This window comes from Strongylocentrotus purpuratus, unplaced genomic scaffold (genome assembly GCF_000002235.5).
Source record: "Strongylocentrotus purpuratus isolate Spur 01 unplaced genomic scaffold, Spur_5.0 spur5_scaffold_14, whole genome shotgun sequence".
Taxonomy (NCBI): Eukaryota; Metazoa; Echinodermata; class Echinoidea; order Camarodonta; family Strongylocentrotidae; genus Strongylocentrotus; species Strongylocentrotus purpuratus.
Window position 1 is genome coordinate 28832833 of NW_022145599.1, and position 18327 is coordinate 28851159.

The window sequence follows — 18327 nt, forward strand, 5'->3', positions numbered from 1 at the left end:
CATTACTGCATATTGTATTTACTGTTATTTTCATTTTTTTAGAGGACATCACTAATGCTGAAGAAAACCCCATTTCTTTATATGCCATGTCATCATTATAATACATCTAAAGATATACAATTGTAAATGTATGTGTTAATGATGTATATGGAGTAAATAAAAATTAAATTAAATCGAATCAAAATCAAATCAATCACAGGTAATGACATGTTTTTGTTCATTTGCATAATACTTCTTAAAGCAAATAGAAACAATTCTTTCTACAATGAAGAGCAGAAATATTGCCGGATTTAGTCATTACAGATGCACCTTACACAGGAAGTTGTCATGTTATACGTGTCACATTTATTCCTTTGATTAAAAGGACTTGGTAATATTGTTCAGATGAGAGGAAATGGTGCTAAGGTAGTGACTTCAATGCTAGATGTACAATTAAAGTTTGAGTGAAAACAGACCATTATTAATGATACAAATTGGGAAAAACTGATCGGACCGATTCCTTAATTCTCCCAACTATATTATTATAATTTAATTACACTTTAAGTGAATTTAAATCTTCACAAAGCAATGAAATGGCACTATATACCATTCCAGACATTTAAGTATTGAAAGATTTTTTAAAGCCTGTCTTACAGTATGTCTTATTTTCAAGGAAAAAAGGTTGGCAAAATTCAAAAAATGGTTGGGAGAAGTTACTGTTAGAGGGTGTCGCACAGTGACACTTTCAAAGAAAACCATAAATAGCTTTGTGTATTGAGAATTTTTTTCAGGATTTTTTTGCATGTTAGAGGGTTAGAAGGAATACAATAAGTATTAACATTTCATATAAAAATTCTGCAATTTTTTCATCAACCTTCAACAATGTTACCAAGCGCATAGGGACATGCTATCCTGTAATGTGTTATGCGCTATAAAAGAACTGAGTATTATTATTAATTCACTTTAAAGATGGTCATGGACTCACCACATGCAGGTAGATCCTGGATGCACTCTTTCCATGTTTCTCCAGCTCTTTCTTTAGAAGTTCCCCACTCTTGGTGCGCTGGTGCTTTCTGTAGCTCTGTAAGAATTTACAAAGCAGAATCATGTACAGTGAAACCTGTATATAAAGACCGCTCAAGGGAGACAAGAAAATTGGTCTTTATAGGCAGGTGATCTTTATGCACAGGTGGTCGCTAAAGCAGGATTGACTGTACCATGACTGAGAGGTATTTGTCTAATAGAATAGATACAAATTCTGCTTCAAAAAGTATGAAATCAAAGAAATGATGTCTGAACTTATGATAAGCAGTGTTTAGACTAGTGGAGAATTTTAATAGTGTTTCTTTGCAAGTGTGACTTGTGCTTTATTTTCCTGTTGTAATAGAAATCGTTGGCCGGCTGGCAGAAGGGCGTTAGCGAGCGAGCGACTCCAAAACTACTTTTCAAATTATTCGCATTTAACGATTTGTTTTATATTTAAACTGCTTTATGTCCCAAAAATTGATTTAAAACTTAAAAGACTACCGTAATAGTAATGTTATAATAGAACATGGCCACAATTTTTGGGGGGAAATAAGTCAGTTTTATAAAAGTTTGAGGCAATTTAGTGCTAACACCCTTCTGCTTAACGCTTCATTTTTTACCTGAAGTTCGAGCTAACGCCCTTCTGCCAGCCAGGCTACGAAATGCAGAAATTCTATTGAGTGAACTATATGATTCTTGATTTGATGATCATCATCGACATGTTGGCGGGAATGACCTCGAACAGCATTACAGTTTGCTATTTTGTTTAAATTCCTTGTACCAAGATGTGTCTATGTACATGGCTGGCATATATATATATATATATATATTTGGTGTATCTACATGTACTGTATGTGGCATGAATCGTGAACGAATGATCAAATAAGTAAAATTCCATGATATTAATCAGAGAAGGTTTCAGAATCTTACCTCTCTGAGTTCTGCTTCACTGTTAGCCACGAGGATGGGTGCATGCTGGCTCAACTCTGGCACCGCATAATTGTCATCTAGCTCCCTATGGTAACAAAGCAAATTGTTGCAGACCAAGAAACAGAGCAGTTGGAGTTATTTTGCATGTATGACAAGCAACAGAATTATCGTACATCTTTCAAAAGTACAGTTTGAAATTTGTTTTTTCCCCCTATCTCTTCTTGAGGAAGATGACTCATTGATAAGGTATGTGGCTTGAGACATGCATATTTATGCATAAAATAATTTTTTTTCATTAAAAAAAAACTTCTGCTGATCACCATTATATACAGTGTACGTAATTCATGCACATGTTGGAATAATTCTTCTCTGTAAGAATTCTCTTCATCCATTTTTTTCTTCTTTTTTTTTTGCTCTACAAAGGAATCCCACAATGAAGAAGTACTTTTTGTTGATTGAACTGAGATCATCTTACCCTTAAAAATGTTCCAGCATGTATAAATGTACATCATCAAATATTCTTTATTCATCATTTCAGTTCATCGAAGAATGGTATCTAAACTTTGTGATTGCTAAATAACGTGAATAATTTATCAAAAATCATGTTGTTTGATTCAAGAGAAGTGTGAAGTGTACTACCTAGGCATTGAAGGTATGGGCGTGTAGGTGAGTGCTCCTGTATCCATTGTTTTGTATTCCGTAGGATCTCGGACCTCTGGGGCTGGCTTGGGTTCCCATCGCTTGGCAAGCTGCTTAATATCATCACTCACGATCAGCTCCTCACCTTGGAAGCTTGAGTGTAGAAGAAAACAATGAAAGTCATTAGATTCATTTCGTCATTACCGTCACCATCATCATCATCATCATCGTTTTATGTTCTGTTTTTTTTTTTTTAATTTAAGGACCTTATTCCTGCCAGGTACCCATTTACCTCACCTGGGTGGAGTGCGACAATAGTAGATTTATGTCTTGCCAAAGGTTGTTAGGAGAGATCAAATCTGATTATTAACAAATTATAAAGCGGGGGACAAATTATCGTCTGGAAAATGCAGTCCTTATACATGTACATGTAGATAGGTCATGTTGATAAGCGGTCCTAGACATGCGGAGTATTATATTAAAAAAATTATATATATAAATACATTTTTATTCGTACAAATACCTGTATATTACACATTATATATAAGTACATAATTAAAGCATGAACATACCAACAAAGGCAGCTTCGTTCAAAAACTTACCATTTTTGTACTTCTTCCACCAGATCCTGGATGTTCCTGTTGCATTTCTCATACATAGCTCTCAAGATGGATACCGGTGCCAAGATGGCTTCATGGGTTGCCTGAAATCACATGAAAAATGGACCATTGCAATTCACCTATCTCTCATGAGGTGTGATCTCCTCAGCTCAAAACAACAAAAATATATAAGTTGCTAAAATTCTATTCTTGCTTTTGTGTGCTCTATGAGACTAAAGGACAACATTTCCACTAAGATTTTATTTTATTCCTGTAGGGGTCTTAACCCTTACTGTACTGGGCTATTTTGAGCACCCTCTGACTGGGGAGGGGGGGGGCCTGGGAGGCCCCCCCCCCCTATGATCTCGGCCGCCGAGTGTCCGATGAACACAAAAATTTGCATATTTGTAGATATTTACGTAAGGAACAAGATGGTATAATTAGTTTTTTCCTAATATGCAAATGTTTGTCGTTATAGCCTCGTTAATTATGCAAAATGCTAATTTTATGCATTTTGCAGAAAACTCTACATATTTGTCCGTAGACTTGTGAAGAATCTTGAAAATGTATTGATTATGTTTCCTTCATCTCAAATTCATGAGGTTTCATTATTGTTATGATATTTGAAAATGCATAGGTTAATTTGCATAAATTATGAATACACAAATTACGCATTCATGAATATCAAATCTGGAACTATATTTAGGGAACTAGAATCATTACAAAAATTGTCAGACTCCACTTTTTGAATGTTGAAACTCATTATTCATATAAAACTTCTTTTCTAACACAAAATAGTTATTTGATGTAATTAATAATGATAATTTATGCAAATTTGATGCGATTTTCAACTATTTATTTTCTTGTGTATTTTATTGTTTTTTATTTCTTATTATATCTATTGTTTTATTTCTAATGTATTCTTTTGTTCTGGAATACATCAAGTTACTCTGAGAAACATATAAAAGCAATTTGATATCAATTCATATCTTCACATTTCTGCTTGTACATGAATATATGCAATTATAGCACTTTTTTCATGACATGCGCATACTAATTGTTATGTAACACCTTACAGGTATATCCGATTTCGACGAAAATGGTATCAAAATGTGCGCAAGACTTGAGGGAAAAAAGTCATGAAATGACAATTCAAAATTCCAAGCGGTTGCGGCGCGATCTTCGAAAATGTCGAGGGGGGGGCCTCCCAGGCCCCCCCCCCCCCCCCCAGTACAGTAAGGGTTAATACATAAATCGTATATCCTCCAGATAATAATGACATTTGATTTGTAGTTTTAGTCAAAACACTGCATCTCTCTTCCAAAGTAGACATACATGCTCAAATCTGTTTCTGTTTAAATGCATCTATAGATTAGCTTTAGCCGTATCATTAGCTGTAGGGCCTCCACGGAAAACAGTATTCAACTACTGATGGGGCCACCTTACTAAAAAAAGACTAATAAATAAATAAAAATAAATAAATTTGATCCTCCCATGTGATTAGGACTGTTCCACTCTCCCTGATCCTTGCCTCTCCTTCTTCCCCTTCCTCCCCCCCCCCCTGATCCACATTTCAAACACTCCTATGGGGAAACACACTCACCTGTAGACAAGCCTTAGCCTTATCATCCAGCCCTCCCATGGGATCAGGACTGTTCCCCTCTCTCTGATCCTTGCCCCTCCTTCTTCCCCTCTTCCCCCTCCTAATCCACATTTCGAACACTCCTATGGGGAAACACACTCACCTGTAGACAAGCCTTAGCCTTATCATCCAGCCCTCCCATGGGTCAGGGTTGTTCCCCTCTCTCTGATCCTTGCCCCTCCTTCTTCCCCTCTTCCCCCTCCTAATCCACATTTCGAACACTCCTATGGGGAAACACACTCACCTGTAGACAAGCCTTAGCCTTATCATCCAGCCCTCCCATGGGATCAGGACTGTTCCCCTCTCTCTGATCCTTGCCCCCTCCTTCTTCCCCTTCCTCCCCCTCCTAATCCACATTTCGAACACTCCTATGGGGAAACACACTCACCTGTAGACAAGCCTTAGCCTTACCATCCAGCCCTCCCATGGGTCAGGGTTGTTCCCCTCTCTCTGATCCTTGCCCCTCCTGCTTCCCCTTCCTCCCCCTCTTGATCCACATTTCAAACACTCCTATGGGGAAACACACTCACCTGAAGACAAGCCTTAGCCTTATCATCCAGCCCTCCCATGGGATCAGGACTGTTCCCATCTCTCTGATTCTTGCCCCTCCTGCTTCCCCTTCCTCCCCCTCTTGATCCACATTTCAAACACTCCTATGGGGAAACACACTCACCTGAAGACAAGCCTTAGCCTTATCATCCAGCCCTCCCATGGGGTCAGGGTTGTTCCCCGCTCCCTGATCCTCGCCCCCTCCTACCCCCTCCTCATCCACATCTACCCCATATTCTTCCAAGGGTAGGGATTGTGGTATGGAGTCGGCCGTCAGGTAGGAGTGCCAGCTCTCACTGTCATCAGAATCACTGCTGATATCACTGTCTAGGTTCAGCAGGGCGTCATTCAATACAACATCACTGTGTCAACAATTAAAACGGGAAAGAAAGTATGAACTTGTAAAAGAATTTATTAAATATACAAGTACAATGCGGCAGAGAAAGGCAAGCTTATTGGTCACAGACCTAGAGAATCTGGCTAGAAAATAAATCTTGTGGGATACAGACAATTAAAGGGTCCAAACAACATTCTCCAGCAACATTTACTATGCTTTTGATTCCCAGCGGTAACCAAATTTGTGTAACTTCAATGTTTTGTCTAATCACCCTACCCATAACCCTAGACTTAAATCATTGATGAATAAAGCCCAGATCAAATGTCCAGTTACCGGCCGCGTAAATTAATGGAGGGAGACACCCATTTACTTAATTTTCATGAAAAACAAATCAGCATCACATTTCTCTCAAAAGCATATAATACGTGACAACACATCTCGGCCTTGTCCAAATAGGGGTTAGCAGGAGTTTTTATAGCACTCCATAGTAGTCAGTAGATTTAATCACACTTATTTATTTATATTTTCCCAGTTGTTTAGTTAGTTTAGTTTGTAAGCATTTAAATGTATGCATTATTCTTATCTGACGAGTTTGTTTATTTAAGACATACTCATAAGCTACTCTTGAGGGACCTTAAATCCACAAGCCTTGCTTTCAACCAAGGTCACCTCATCTTTCTATTGTAACGCCATATTCTATTAATTTGTTATATTCATGTCATATTTGTAATGTGTGTTATGAAAGAAAGAAAGATAAAAAAAACTTGAACTTGAACTTGATTTGATGCCATATCGACTGACCTGGAGTCACTACTCTCAGAGCTGAATGAGTTGCGGGAGCGTGGGAGCTTAGGAGGGAGGGGCTCCTTGTGCTCCGGTCCCACCAATGCCCCCATACCGAGGGGCACGGAGGGCAGCTGGGTGATACCACTGGTCTTGGCCTTGCCTCGAGTGTACAGCTTGATGGATAAAATCTGCACACAAAAAGAGATCCTGGTTGACTTTTTGATAGGACAACTGATTTTAATTGTTACAATTAATGATAATTTGGTCTTATTCACCCAGGGTAGCCACGTCAGTATCATTACTGCTCTTCCTGTGGGCCCTGGGGTGTTTCACAAAGATCCTAAATTGAACTTATCTCTAAGTTGGACTTTACAATTATGGAAAGTCGTTAGCATCTTTGAAAATATTTTGTAAAAGTTATTAGAAAGGGCATAAAATGTTGATTCAAATCATTCACATTTTCTATTATCATGGGAGATTTCATGTTCTTGATGTGAAATTTATAAAAAATCTAAAATACTTGAATTTTTGCTTTTTAATATATTTCATTTTAAGGCTACAAATGGCTCTCCATAACTTTTAAGTCTGACTTTTAGAGTTAAGTTCGACTTAGGATCTTTGTGAAACACCCCCAGCACTTATTATTACCCCCAGCATTGCCAGGTACCCATTTATACCTGGGTGGAGAGTGGCAAATGTGGATTGTCTTGCCAATAGACATTAATGCTTGGCTGGGATTGGAACCCTAAACCCTAGGATTGGGAGTCAAGTGAATGAACCACTTTACCACAACACCTCCACAATATATTATGACATTTAATGCTGATTTAAATACATGTTGAATGATGCCGTAAACTGGGAGAGTTTTTTTTTTCTTTATGAGTAAATAAATGGCAGGTGGGGATGACAAAAAAAGCTGAAAAAACAGCTGCATGCAACAAGAGTCCTACACATACTCACTTGAATGTACCTTTACAATGAGTATTAAGATAATAATAATAATAATAATAATAATAATAAGATGCTGTATTAAGATACAGGAAGGTAAGGTGCACTACCCTTTTTTCCCAGCAGTTTATCACGGATTATGTGAACAAAGCTTTGGTACTGTAATCTAACTGTTACACTATTAAATAATCATAAGCTTAACATTTCCTGTGGGAAGGATTAAGGTTAATATTATTCTTAACAGCAAAAACAGATTAGAATCAATTCTAATGAATAGTAAAAGATTCTACCGCCTCAAACGAAAGAAGAAGACTACATTATACTTTTTAGTTCTTTTGACCAAGTTTTTATAATGTATATACAATCATGCTCTTTTAATGTGCAATAAATATATGCCTCCAAGGCTGAAGTTCAATTCCAGAGGGTATTTAACAAAGACTACAATAAGTTGTACGTAGAACTTAAATTTAAGTAATAATTTCTTAATGATGCACTATCAAAAAATGTTAATTATGTAGATTTGTTACCACAATTTGCACAGCCTTTAAGAGACAAATGGTGAGAGCAGCCAGTGCATGAATGGGCTGCTATACTTCAAGTCCAACTCAATTTGATCTTAGTCTTTGTGAAAAAAAACCTGGACACATCAACATTTGTAAGAACTGCAAGTTAAGTGTCCTACCTCTAGGTCTTTGAGTAGCCATCTCTTACTAAGCTTGGTGGGTTGACCGGCTAGGTGGACGAGGAGAGGCAGAAGGTCACTGTTCAGTAGCTGAGAGTAGTTCACCTTCATATCAGAACAACCAAAGATAACAGTGGTCATTCATAAATACATTGTTTGTAATATGCAATGAGTGTTTTATTTGTATTTCTACTTCTACTTCTACGACGATACTCAGCAGGATCCATAAGTCAGGATGTAGTGCTGAGGAATTAACTATCTAGTTATTGGTCTAGATGCTGGGTGGAAGCGCTCCCTTGAAGCCCTCCAGTGAAGTAGCGTCAAGGGTGGTCTTCGAAAGTGCATTCCACGCAGTACACATGATCAATTCAGCCATTGGGCTGCGGCACATATTTTTTTTAATAAACCTTGATTCAATTCAATTTAATTCATTTTATATACAATTTCCAAAGAAAGTGGCTGAAATGAATTGTCAATTTTCAATTGTTTATGGCATACATTACCGGTATGTAGTATAGAGAAGATGCTTGGACCAACAAATATTAACACACAAAAGCTGCTGGAAATAACATCAGCACATACACGTACAAGTTCATGACTGCACATTTTAGCTGTGGGCGTGAACTCCCAGCTTGTTGTCCTTATGAATACTTGCTCATTACTGTAGCAGCTGCTTAGTACATGTATATTTACACTAAAAATTTTAGAAAACAAAAAATGTGAGCGAAACAATTGAACTGAATTGAATTGTATCGAATCAAGTTGAACATGCACATGCACATGTATCAAACATGCCATATTGTAGTAATACATGTGAGTATGATTTGTTGTAGATTCTCGTTCACATTTTCATATCAATTTTTTTTTCTTTTAGTTGATTAAAAAAAAAAAAATCATCATTCTGGGATAGAAATATGTTGCTGATTGTCTTTGAATTTGATGAATCATCTTATTGGTTTACCTTCAGGCTGGCTAGCATGGCCTTGAGAACAAGATAAAGAACCCACAGGTTCTCCACACTCAGCTGGGCACCTATAACACAAAGAAAATAACAAAAGGAGTTGCATTTATACAACGGACAGACATTTCTCAACAGAGATTTGCTGAGAGATGATTGCACTTATATCTTTAAAATCTTTTCCAAGTCTTAACATGTAACATTAGTATTTTTGGAGCACACATTTCACTTGGCCAAGCTAAACGTTGACTCAATCTGAGTCCTTAACTGACTATATACACAAACAGATGGTATACCGGTAAACAGGAAAAAGCTTCAAAAGAGCATGCAATCACTAACAGGCCAAGGCCAAGGACTAACACATGTACATGCACTGTCTTTGAAATGGTGTCATGGTCGAGTAGTTTAAGCACTTGACTGGAAAAACAAAGGTCATGGATTTGATCACAGGCACTTCGGCAAGACATTAATTTAAATTTGCTACTGCATTCCTAGGAGCAAAATGGGGACCTGGTAGGATGCTAAAAGACTTTGTGATAGAAATTGCCATATGTCCTCACTGTGACCAGGGAGGCATTTCACAAAACTTGTCCTCAGTGACAAATGACAGTTTTGTTATAAGCTACTGAAATCCTTGCTTCTGATTGGTTAATCAGCAGAATTGTCACTGATTTTTGTCATTTGTCATTGAAAAGGGCTTTGTGAAACGGGCCCCAGATGGTAGGAATACTCCCCCGCGAGTGGAAATTGTGCACACTTTGTGTGTGAATGAATCCGATGACGGATAAATAAATAATAATATCTGTAAACTGCTTAGAGATGGTAATCCATTATTATCATATAAATCTAGATTTATTATTATTATCAAAATTAGGGAGATGGAAGGTTGGTCTAGTGGTACATTCACTTGGTCAACTCTCTGTCTTCGCCTACAAAGTGACTCAGGGGGACCCCGGTTCGAAACTGAATCACGTCGTTGGATGGTGACGTTAAAGGTTAGTAACCAGACGTAAATAATAATTTATAAACTGTTAAACTGTTAAGACGCATTTACACACACACACACACACACTATGATTAAATGCTATGTAACACATTGACTTGCATGTATTAAATCCCAATATTGAATTGGATATACAGAAAGGTAGTAGAGAAAGGAAAGAGATTCAAATGAGCATGCATCACTGGGGTAGCTTAGCAAAAGGTAGTGGGACATGAAGGCATGTCTGGAACACAAAAGGTATAGTAGCTTGTGGGAAGGACCGTCTAAATAACGTCAAGTCATGCATCAAGACTTGCCGCTATCAGCAAATAATAAGACAATACTGACTTCATTGGAGGAGCCTGTGAATGTTTTTTTTCAAACACGAGTATAACGCCATATAAATGTTAATCATCATTAACGGTTGTTATTTAACATATCTGGGCGACACTTTTGATAAATATTAAGCCTAATTAATCTACTAGAGGTACAACAATACACCTGACGATGGCCTGTACTGCAATTGAAGAAGAAGAAGAAAGAGAGGATGTACATGTAGATGTTCATGCATTTACCAGATCCATAACCTTATGATACTGTTCAACCATAAAATTATGATTTTTAGAGTACTGTAAATTTGCATTTTGTATTTCTCTCGGAAAGCTCCACTAAAAAAACTCTTTGGTGTTTCCCTGTTTGTATGATATGGCATACCTGCCAACCTGAGACAAGAGAAATTAGGAGTAAATTTTTCGGGATGGACTACGAGGTCGCGAACCACCGAAGGATTGGGGTAGTAGCCCGTAGATTGGGGGGGGGGGGTACACAGGGGGTGACTGCGGAACTAACGATCACGTTCGGGCTGCGCTGTGTACATCTTCTATGAGCGCGAGCGCGGATGTTGACGTGATCTGGTTATCAGTGCTGTGTTATGCTTTAGTCTTATACATACATACATACATATTGGTATTTATTGAGCACCTTTACATGAACATGCTCAAGGCGCTTTACATTTCAAAATACAAACATAATAGTTATATACTCTCCAAGTGCATTACACTAAAAAAAATAAAAAATAAAAAAAATAAAAATAAAAAAAAAAATAAAAAATAAAAAAATCGGAGTTTTGAGGCATGCAATCGGAATTCGGAGTTGGTATGTAAAAAGCGGAGGAACTCCGCCTAAATCGGGGTGGTTGGCAGGTATGATATGGTACTATATGTACATCTATGCCACAAAATTAATGATTCTTAAAGGCATCTTTTAACAATGTAAAATCTGAGATGCATGGCCCTACGTGTTACCAGTGTCTGTGATATGGTGTAATATTGAAGCTCTAAAAAAATTGCACTTCAAAATGATCATGAAGTACCTCAAAAAAGTAAAGGTCTTTGAGTGACCGGTTTTACCATACTCATTTTCCCCAATAGACTGTAGTGTTATTAAAACCATTAGGAAAACAGACAATTTGATTTTGATTTCCAATCATAAGTATCTTGATAATCAGACAGGCGATCGGCTTGTAAAAGTCATCGAATTCCTGACTGACCTAAAGGTTTATAGTTATCATATAATTAGCAGCATGAGCTAAATCCAGGATTTTGTTTCAGAATCTGAGACAATGTTACCGAGTCACTTTAACAGTAAAGAAGTTTTATGGACGGTCCATTTCATGCCAAATCTGTTTTGCCAAGCTACCCGAGAGGCCAAGGACCTACATGTACCGTCTTTGAGCTGGAGCATGATGATCCTAGCGATGTCTGTGAAGGCTAGGAACCGCTCCCCATCCAGGACTTGACCCCCTGACCCACTCAGCTGCAACTGGTACTCTGGCACCTGTAAATGAGTCAAAGTAGAAGAAATCATTGTCAATATTTATTTAAAATAACAAAAAAGAGGGGATGGAACCACATAATATTTGATGGTATTCTTAAACAATTAGGCTTACGAGGTGAAAGAGTAGAATTTATATAAAGACAGGGGAATGATGAAATAAGTGAATGCTACTTCACTGCACAAAACTATATTTGTAACATGCATATTATTAGGATTATTTAGACTATATCAGGGCTCGACACTAACAGGCATCCAGGACACATGGACGCCCCAAATAAAAGTCTGGACCCCGCAATTTTTGAAATTTTACATAGGGCTCATGCATAGGGGGTCTGAATAGTTCAATCTGGGGCCTGTTTCACAAAGCCTTTTTTCAATGACAAATGACAAAAATCGAAGTATATATTTTTGTTATCTTATTATTTTTATCATAACCTGTTCTGTGTAACAGCACAACCTTGTTTTTTGGAGGAAGGGCCAGCTCATGACACACAACCACATATATAAAGCAATATATATTTTTCAATTAAAAATTTGTTCAGCAACTCCTATTAATCATTAGAAGCTGATGATCTAGTGACATTATGTGTACCGGTATTTAAGACGACAAATTTGGATTATGTGCCTTATTACTTACATGCTTCATCTTGCGTGTCTTGACATCTACCACACAGACCCTGCCCTTCTCAAAGAAATGCTTGAGGATAAGGACGTCAGTCAGCTCACGGTTCCCATCAAGATAGCTCGCTGTGCTGCCATGTCCAAGAACCTATGAAGGAAAAACAAGTCAAAAGTTTTGTGAGTGGAGTTTCAGTGTTTTCATGGTGACGAAACTTCAGGATTGCACCATGTTCTATTTCAAATGAATAAGAGCCCTGAAAAGGGCAAGAGCTCAGCTACATGTAAGAGCTCAAAGCTCCATTAAAGGGACTTGGTAACATTGTTCAGATGAGAGAAAATGGTGCTAAGGTAGTGACTTTAATGCTAGTTGTACAATTAAAGATAATCTGAAAATTTGAGTGAAAACAGACCATTATTAATGATCAAAATTGGGAAAAACTGAACTGATCGATTCCTTAATTCTCCCAACTATATTATTACAATTTAATCACATTTTAGGTACTTGTAAATCATCACAACTCAATGAATTCACTCTATAAACCATTCCAGACATGTTTAAGCGTTGAGAAATTTTGTAAAGCCTGTCTTATTTTCATGGAAAAATGGTTGGAAAAATTCAAAAATGGTTGGGAGAATTTACTATTACAGGGTGTCGCACAGTGGCGCCTGCCAAAAAAAACATAATATCTTTTTGGTAGAGAATTTTTTCAGGATTTTGTGCATGTTTAGACAGTTAGTACAGTAGAAGGAATATAATAAGTCACATTTCATACAAAAATTCATAATTTTTTCATCAACCTTCAATGTTACCGAGTCACTTAGCTTTGTTTATTTTACCCATTTTTAAATTGAAATGGGCTCATGAGTTGACAGGTTCAATTCCTTGGAGCACTATATTAAGCATTCATAGAGAAGGTAATGTTTAAATGGCTGAGGAAAAGAAAACCACCAGCAATAGAAAAATGATCGCTTACTTCAGGGAAACCAGCCACAACAAACAGAGCAAAGACTGATCGAAGCGAGGAGTCTTCAGGTAGTCTCTCTATGCTATGGCTGATTTGACGAGTGATGCTGGCCTTCCAACCCAGGTTACGGCAAAGCTTCTGAAGCATTGTGGGTAATAACGCAGCCCACTCAAGTCGACTCCTGCAACAGAATTAAATGGATACATAAAACAAAAATAAAACTTAAGGGATGTCAAACAATATGCTCATTGCATGTGCATGTATTGTAAACTGAATTGATTTCAAAGATTGAAGGTTATATGACCAATAACATAATGAAGAATACAAGCTCATCTTTAATATATGTATGTTCTACAGACAAAAAAAAGCTGTCATTGGTGATTATCACATGTAAATAATCCATTTTACTATATTTTCAATATTCAAAATAGAATTGATAGAAGTTGTAATATAAAGAGTCTCTCTAATGAAATATTTAAAATATATAAGACGAGGCAACAATGCACATACTACAGTGAGAAATTCTTCTTGAATATCATTTCTGCAATGCACATTTGTCTGGATTTTATTTCTAGTCCAAGATAGAGTGATATGTGGTGAAACCTGCACACAAATAAAAATTGATGAAGACAAGAAAAGTGATCTTTATTGACAGGTGGTCTTTATTTACTGGGCCACTGAATACATCTTTCAAAGTAAACTGTATAGTGATAGTTTGCATAAACAAGTAGCAAATCTATACAGGTGGTCATTAGAGCAGGTTTGACTGTATTACAAAATAGTTCATAGAATGGAGAGGTTTAGAGTATGATCTTCACAGAAATATCAATTTTGTACTTACTTCTCCAAGCATGAAGCACCGAATGAGAAGAGGAACTTGATGGTCCTAGTGCCGTCCATGTCGGAGCTTGCGATGGAATCGTCCCTCGTCAGTTTGATCTTCTTACTCTTCTGCACCTCCTGGCTACCTGCCCTCTTCCCTTTCTCTCCAAAACTCTTCTCCTCCACCTCCTCTACCTTCCCTCCATCATCATTCCTTCCCTCCTTCTTCCCACTCTCTTTGGTGTTAACATTCTCCTTCTCCTTTTCATCTTTAGTACTGATATTTTCCTTGTCGTCCTCCTCCTCCTCTTTCTTGTCATCGGAGGACTGGGCTTCCTTGGGGAGCCGTCTGCTCTCTCCTCCCAGGAATCAGGGGGTTCTGGTGTTGACAGTGGGGTGACTGACTCCAAAGCCATATCTGATACCTGTGGTGGGAAAGGCATATAATCATTCTTAAATACTTCAATGCCACTGTAATTACAATACTTTTTACTTCTTTATTATGAAAAGACTAGATGGAATTCGACTGCGCGCAGTCGAAAATGATGCCTCCGTCATAGAGCAATTTTACAAACCAAAACAGAAGAAATTTTTCGGATTCCAGTTCAATTGTAATCCATTGACAGGTTCTCAGAATATCGTGATTACAAGCAATTTCTCATATACATATATGACCCTTTGATCTTTGACCTCATGACCCTAAAATCTACTCAGTTCTTTGGCTCTGCAAGATGTCCTGAGTTAAATAGTAATCCATCTGTCAGTTCTAATGAGAATGCGTTCACAAGCTATTTTTGCATACATAATGAGCCCATGATCTTTGACCTTTGACCTTATGAACCAAGAATCTACTCAGTTCATTTGCTCTGCAAGTAACATACATGACCTAATTTTGGCAGGAATCCATCAATCGGTTCTTGAGATAACGCGATCACAACCTGTTATTGCATACATAATGTGTGCTGTGGCCTTTGACCTTTGACCTCATGACCACTGAATCTAATCAGTTCATCGGCTCTGCAAGTAACATACATGACCTAAGTTTGGCAGCAATCCATCAATCGGTTCTTGAGATAACGCGATCACAAGCTGTTTATGCATACATAATGAGCCCTGTGACCTTTGACCTTTAACCTCATGACCCAAAATATAATCAGCTCATTGGCTCTGCAAGATACATACATGACCAAAGTTTGGCAGGAATCCATCAATCGGTTCTTCAGATAACGCGATCACGAGCTGTTTTTGCATACCTAATGAGCCCTGTGACCTTTGACCTTTGACCTCGTGACCCCAAAATCTAATCAGTTCATCGGCTCTGCAAGATACATACATGACCAAAGTTTGGCAGGAATCCATCGATCGGTTCTTCAGATAACGCGATCACAAGAACGGGACGTACGTACGTACAGACGTACATACAGACGTACGTACAGACGTACGTACAGACGTACGTACGTACGGACGGACAACCCGAAAACATAATGCCTCCGGCTACTTCGTAACGGAGGCATAAAAATGTGAATTATCATGATTCTTGCTACATTTGCTGCTTCATTTCAATCTTAAGAATTTTTACTATTGTTGTCTCTCACTTTCCCTCTTACTCTATTGGTCTCTCTCTCTCTCTCTCACTTTCACTCTTACTCTCTTTTTCTGTTTTTGTGTGCCCCTTTCTCTGTCTCCTTCATCTCTACCCCAATCTCTGTCACTATCTCTTTATCTCTTCACCACAATTTGAAAATGTCAATAAAAAAATACGTTTTCATAATTTAATCAATTATCAATATTAGAGTTGATGAAAGAAGATGAAACGTGATTCATACCTCTGGCATGATGCTTGGTAGCAGCTGTCCCAAGAGGCCCATAGCAAGATGCTGTGTGGGAACATAGTGACCACTTCCCTTCCTGAAATAAATACAAAATTAGTAAAATCATCACAGATCATAGCTAAAGCACATGAATGCTGACCTTACAAATTGACTATGACTGGCCTTTTTTCTTCTTCAAATAAACTACAAATGGATTAAATGAGAAATATATTCTTCCCGATATTAGTTGATGATACATGTATACCCAATAGTGCAATTATTGTAACGCTCTTTGAAATTAAACCTTTTTATGTATAAGATAACTCGTCAACATCACTTTCAGCAATTCTGTCATTTTACTGCTGATGTGAATATTTTCAGACTGCCATGTTTATTCAAATAAACCAAATGGGCTCGCTGGCTATTCGTAAACTGTCTTATCACCAAAAGGTGTTCTTTATACAAGTACCTCAGTTCTCCAAACTGACCGATTCTTGTCAATTGAAAGTAATGCAATTTCTTTGTTTGTCTAAAGTCTGATTTGGTGGTGTGACTGAGTTAGTAAGAGACTGATGCCTACACCCCTAACTTTAACCTTGACATTCAAACCCAGTTTCCTCAGTCACAATGCCAAACCAACTTCACATCGACTCCGAACTGACCGATGCTTGACCATCGGAGGTTGTTGGTGTGAACGGGGTATTACTAGAAAAATGGATGTCCTGCAATGCCTTGTAACTGTATTGGGAAATGTTCATGCAGGGGCGTACGCAGGATTTTTTCGAAGTGGGGGTTTAAAATTTAAAAATCGCACCAAAAGTTTCGCAACGACTCAGCCAGCCGCTGAATAAGGGGGGGGGAGGGGGGAGGGGGGAGGATATATATATATTTTTTTTTTTGGGGGGGGGGGGGTACGGAAAATTTGGCCGACCGATATTTCGTTCAGGGGGGGGGGGGGGGTAAAGTCAATTTGAGGGGGGGTTCAACCCTCAACCCCCCCCCCCCCTGCATACGCGCCTTTGTTCATGTACTTACTGTGCTACAGTGAAGAGAAGAGGAAGGAACCTGTCTACACTGAGGAGAGCCATGGCTGTTGAAAATGACTTGTCTGAACCCTGGTAGTGATCGAAGAGAGAAAGTCCAAATTTGTTAATATTGTCTCAGAAGATGACAGCATTCTGCTCCTCTCCTTCACAGTAATAAAACATTCTACAGCATGTATGAAACTCACTACCAGTATATAACAATCAGTCACAGTTCACATGGCAAATCCATAATCAAACTTGAATTTTTTTTAAAGCAACAAAACAGCTCTTGAGGCATACAAGTCCATTAGAGAGACACCGATGAAATTTTCCACTATCTTGTAATGATATCTTTCCAAATCATACATCTACATGCAAAAATGTATGCATGTATTTACAGGCAAAATGCAATTGGCATTCAATTTACCCCCCCCCCCCCCCCCACAAAAAAAATATCTAAAATAATATAATAATGATAAATAAATAAATTAATAAATAAGAAATACCTCCAAAATCAAATTAAAAAATGAAATATATTTAAGTTTATCACTTACTGTAACATTCAAAACACATCAAGTCCACCTTTTATAGCATGTAAATCAGAATTCCTTTTTTAAAAGAAAATCACTAAAAATTGGCCACAGCCCGAATGACAAAATGGACACATTGAATTGAAGTTCCATTCGTTTTTAGACTCGCCTTCTCTGCGGGTAACATAGCAGCCAGCAATCCCAGCATCCTCTCCTGCGACTGCTCGGCAAAGACCCTCTCATGGATGCTCATGGTGCCATCACCTTCCTCATCAGAAGCTGCAAATAAAATAAAATCAATCATCAGCAGTCTTTAAATTACTCTTCTTTCAAGAAGACCTGCTTTAAAATCCCAAATCCTGTAAAACAAACTGGTTTCAAATCCTTTCAGTCCTTAACCCCTTGCTCTGGAACAAACTCACCTCGTTCTTAAGAAACAGTCCTTCACTAGATTTCTTCAAAAAACAATTGAAAATTTACCTGTACAACTCCTCTTAAATTGTTGATGGTCTATAAAGAGACAGCGCCTTGTATCCTTTGGAGAGGCGCTATATAAATCCAATTATTATTGTTATTATTATTTTTAAAAGCCTTCCTTATGGCGTATAGAGATCCCCTAAAAGTTACCCGGAAATTTCACTCAAGATATGTAATTCCTTC

At 37.8% G+C, this 18327-nt stretch overlaps 1 protein-coding gene across 1 annotated transcript in view; it reads right to left on the reverse strand.

The window, feature by feature from the left end:
* LOC100889891 (zinc finger ZZ-type and EF-hand domain-containing protein 1) overlaps nucleotides 1-18327 on the reverse strand; it is a 78187-nt gene that overhangs the window by 8014 nt on the left and 51846 nt on the right. Inside the window, 16 exon segments of the mRNA XM_030984635.1 lie at nucleotides 965-1060; nucleotides 1936-2020; nucleotides 2575-2727; nucleotides 3177-3277; nucleotides 5489-5726; nucleotides 6503-6675; nucleotides 8118-8222; nucleotides 9079-9149; nucleotides 11776-11893; nucleotides 12531-12662; nucleotides 13489-13660; nucleotides 14321-14492; nucleotides 14495-14726; nucleotides 16128-16209; nucleotides 17148-17227; nucleotides 17837-17946. Coding sequence (XP_030840495.1) covers nucleotides 965-1060; nucleotides 1936-2020; nucleotides 2575-2727; nucleotides 3177-3277; nucleotides 5489-5726; nucleotides 6503-6675; nucleotides 8118-8222; nucleotides 9079-9149; nucleotides 11776-11893; nucleotides 12531-12662; nucleotides 13489-13660; nucleotides 14321-14492; nucleotides 14495-14726; nucleotides 16128-16209; nucleotides 17148-17227; nucleotides 17837-17946 — 2120 coding nt within the window.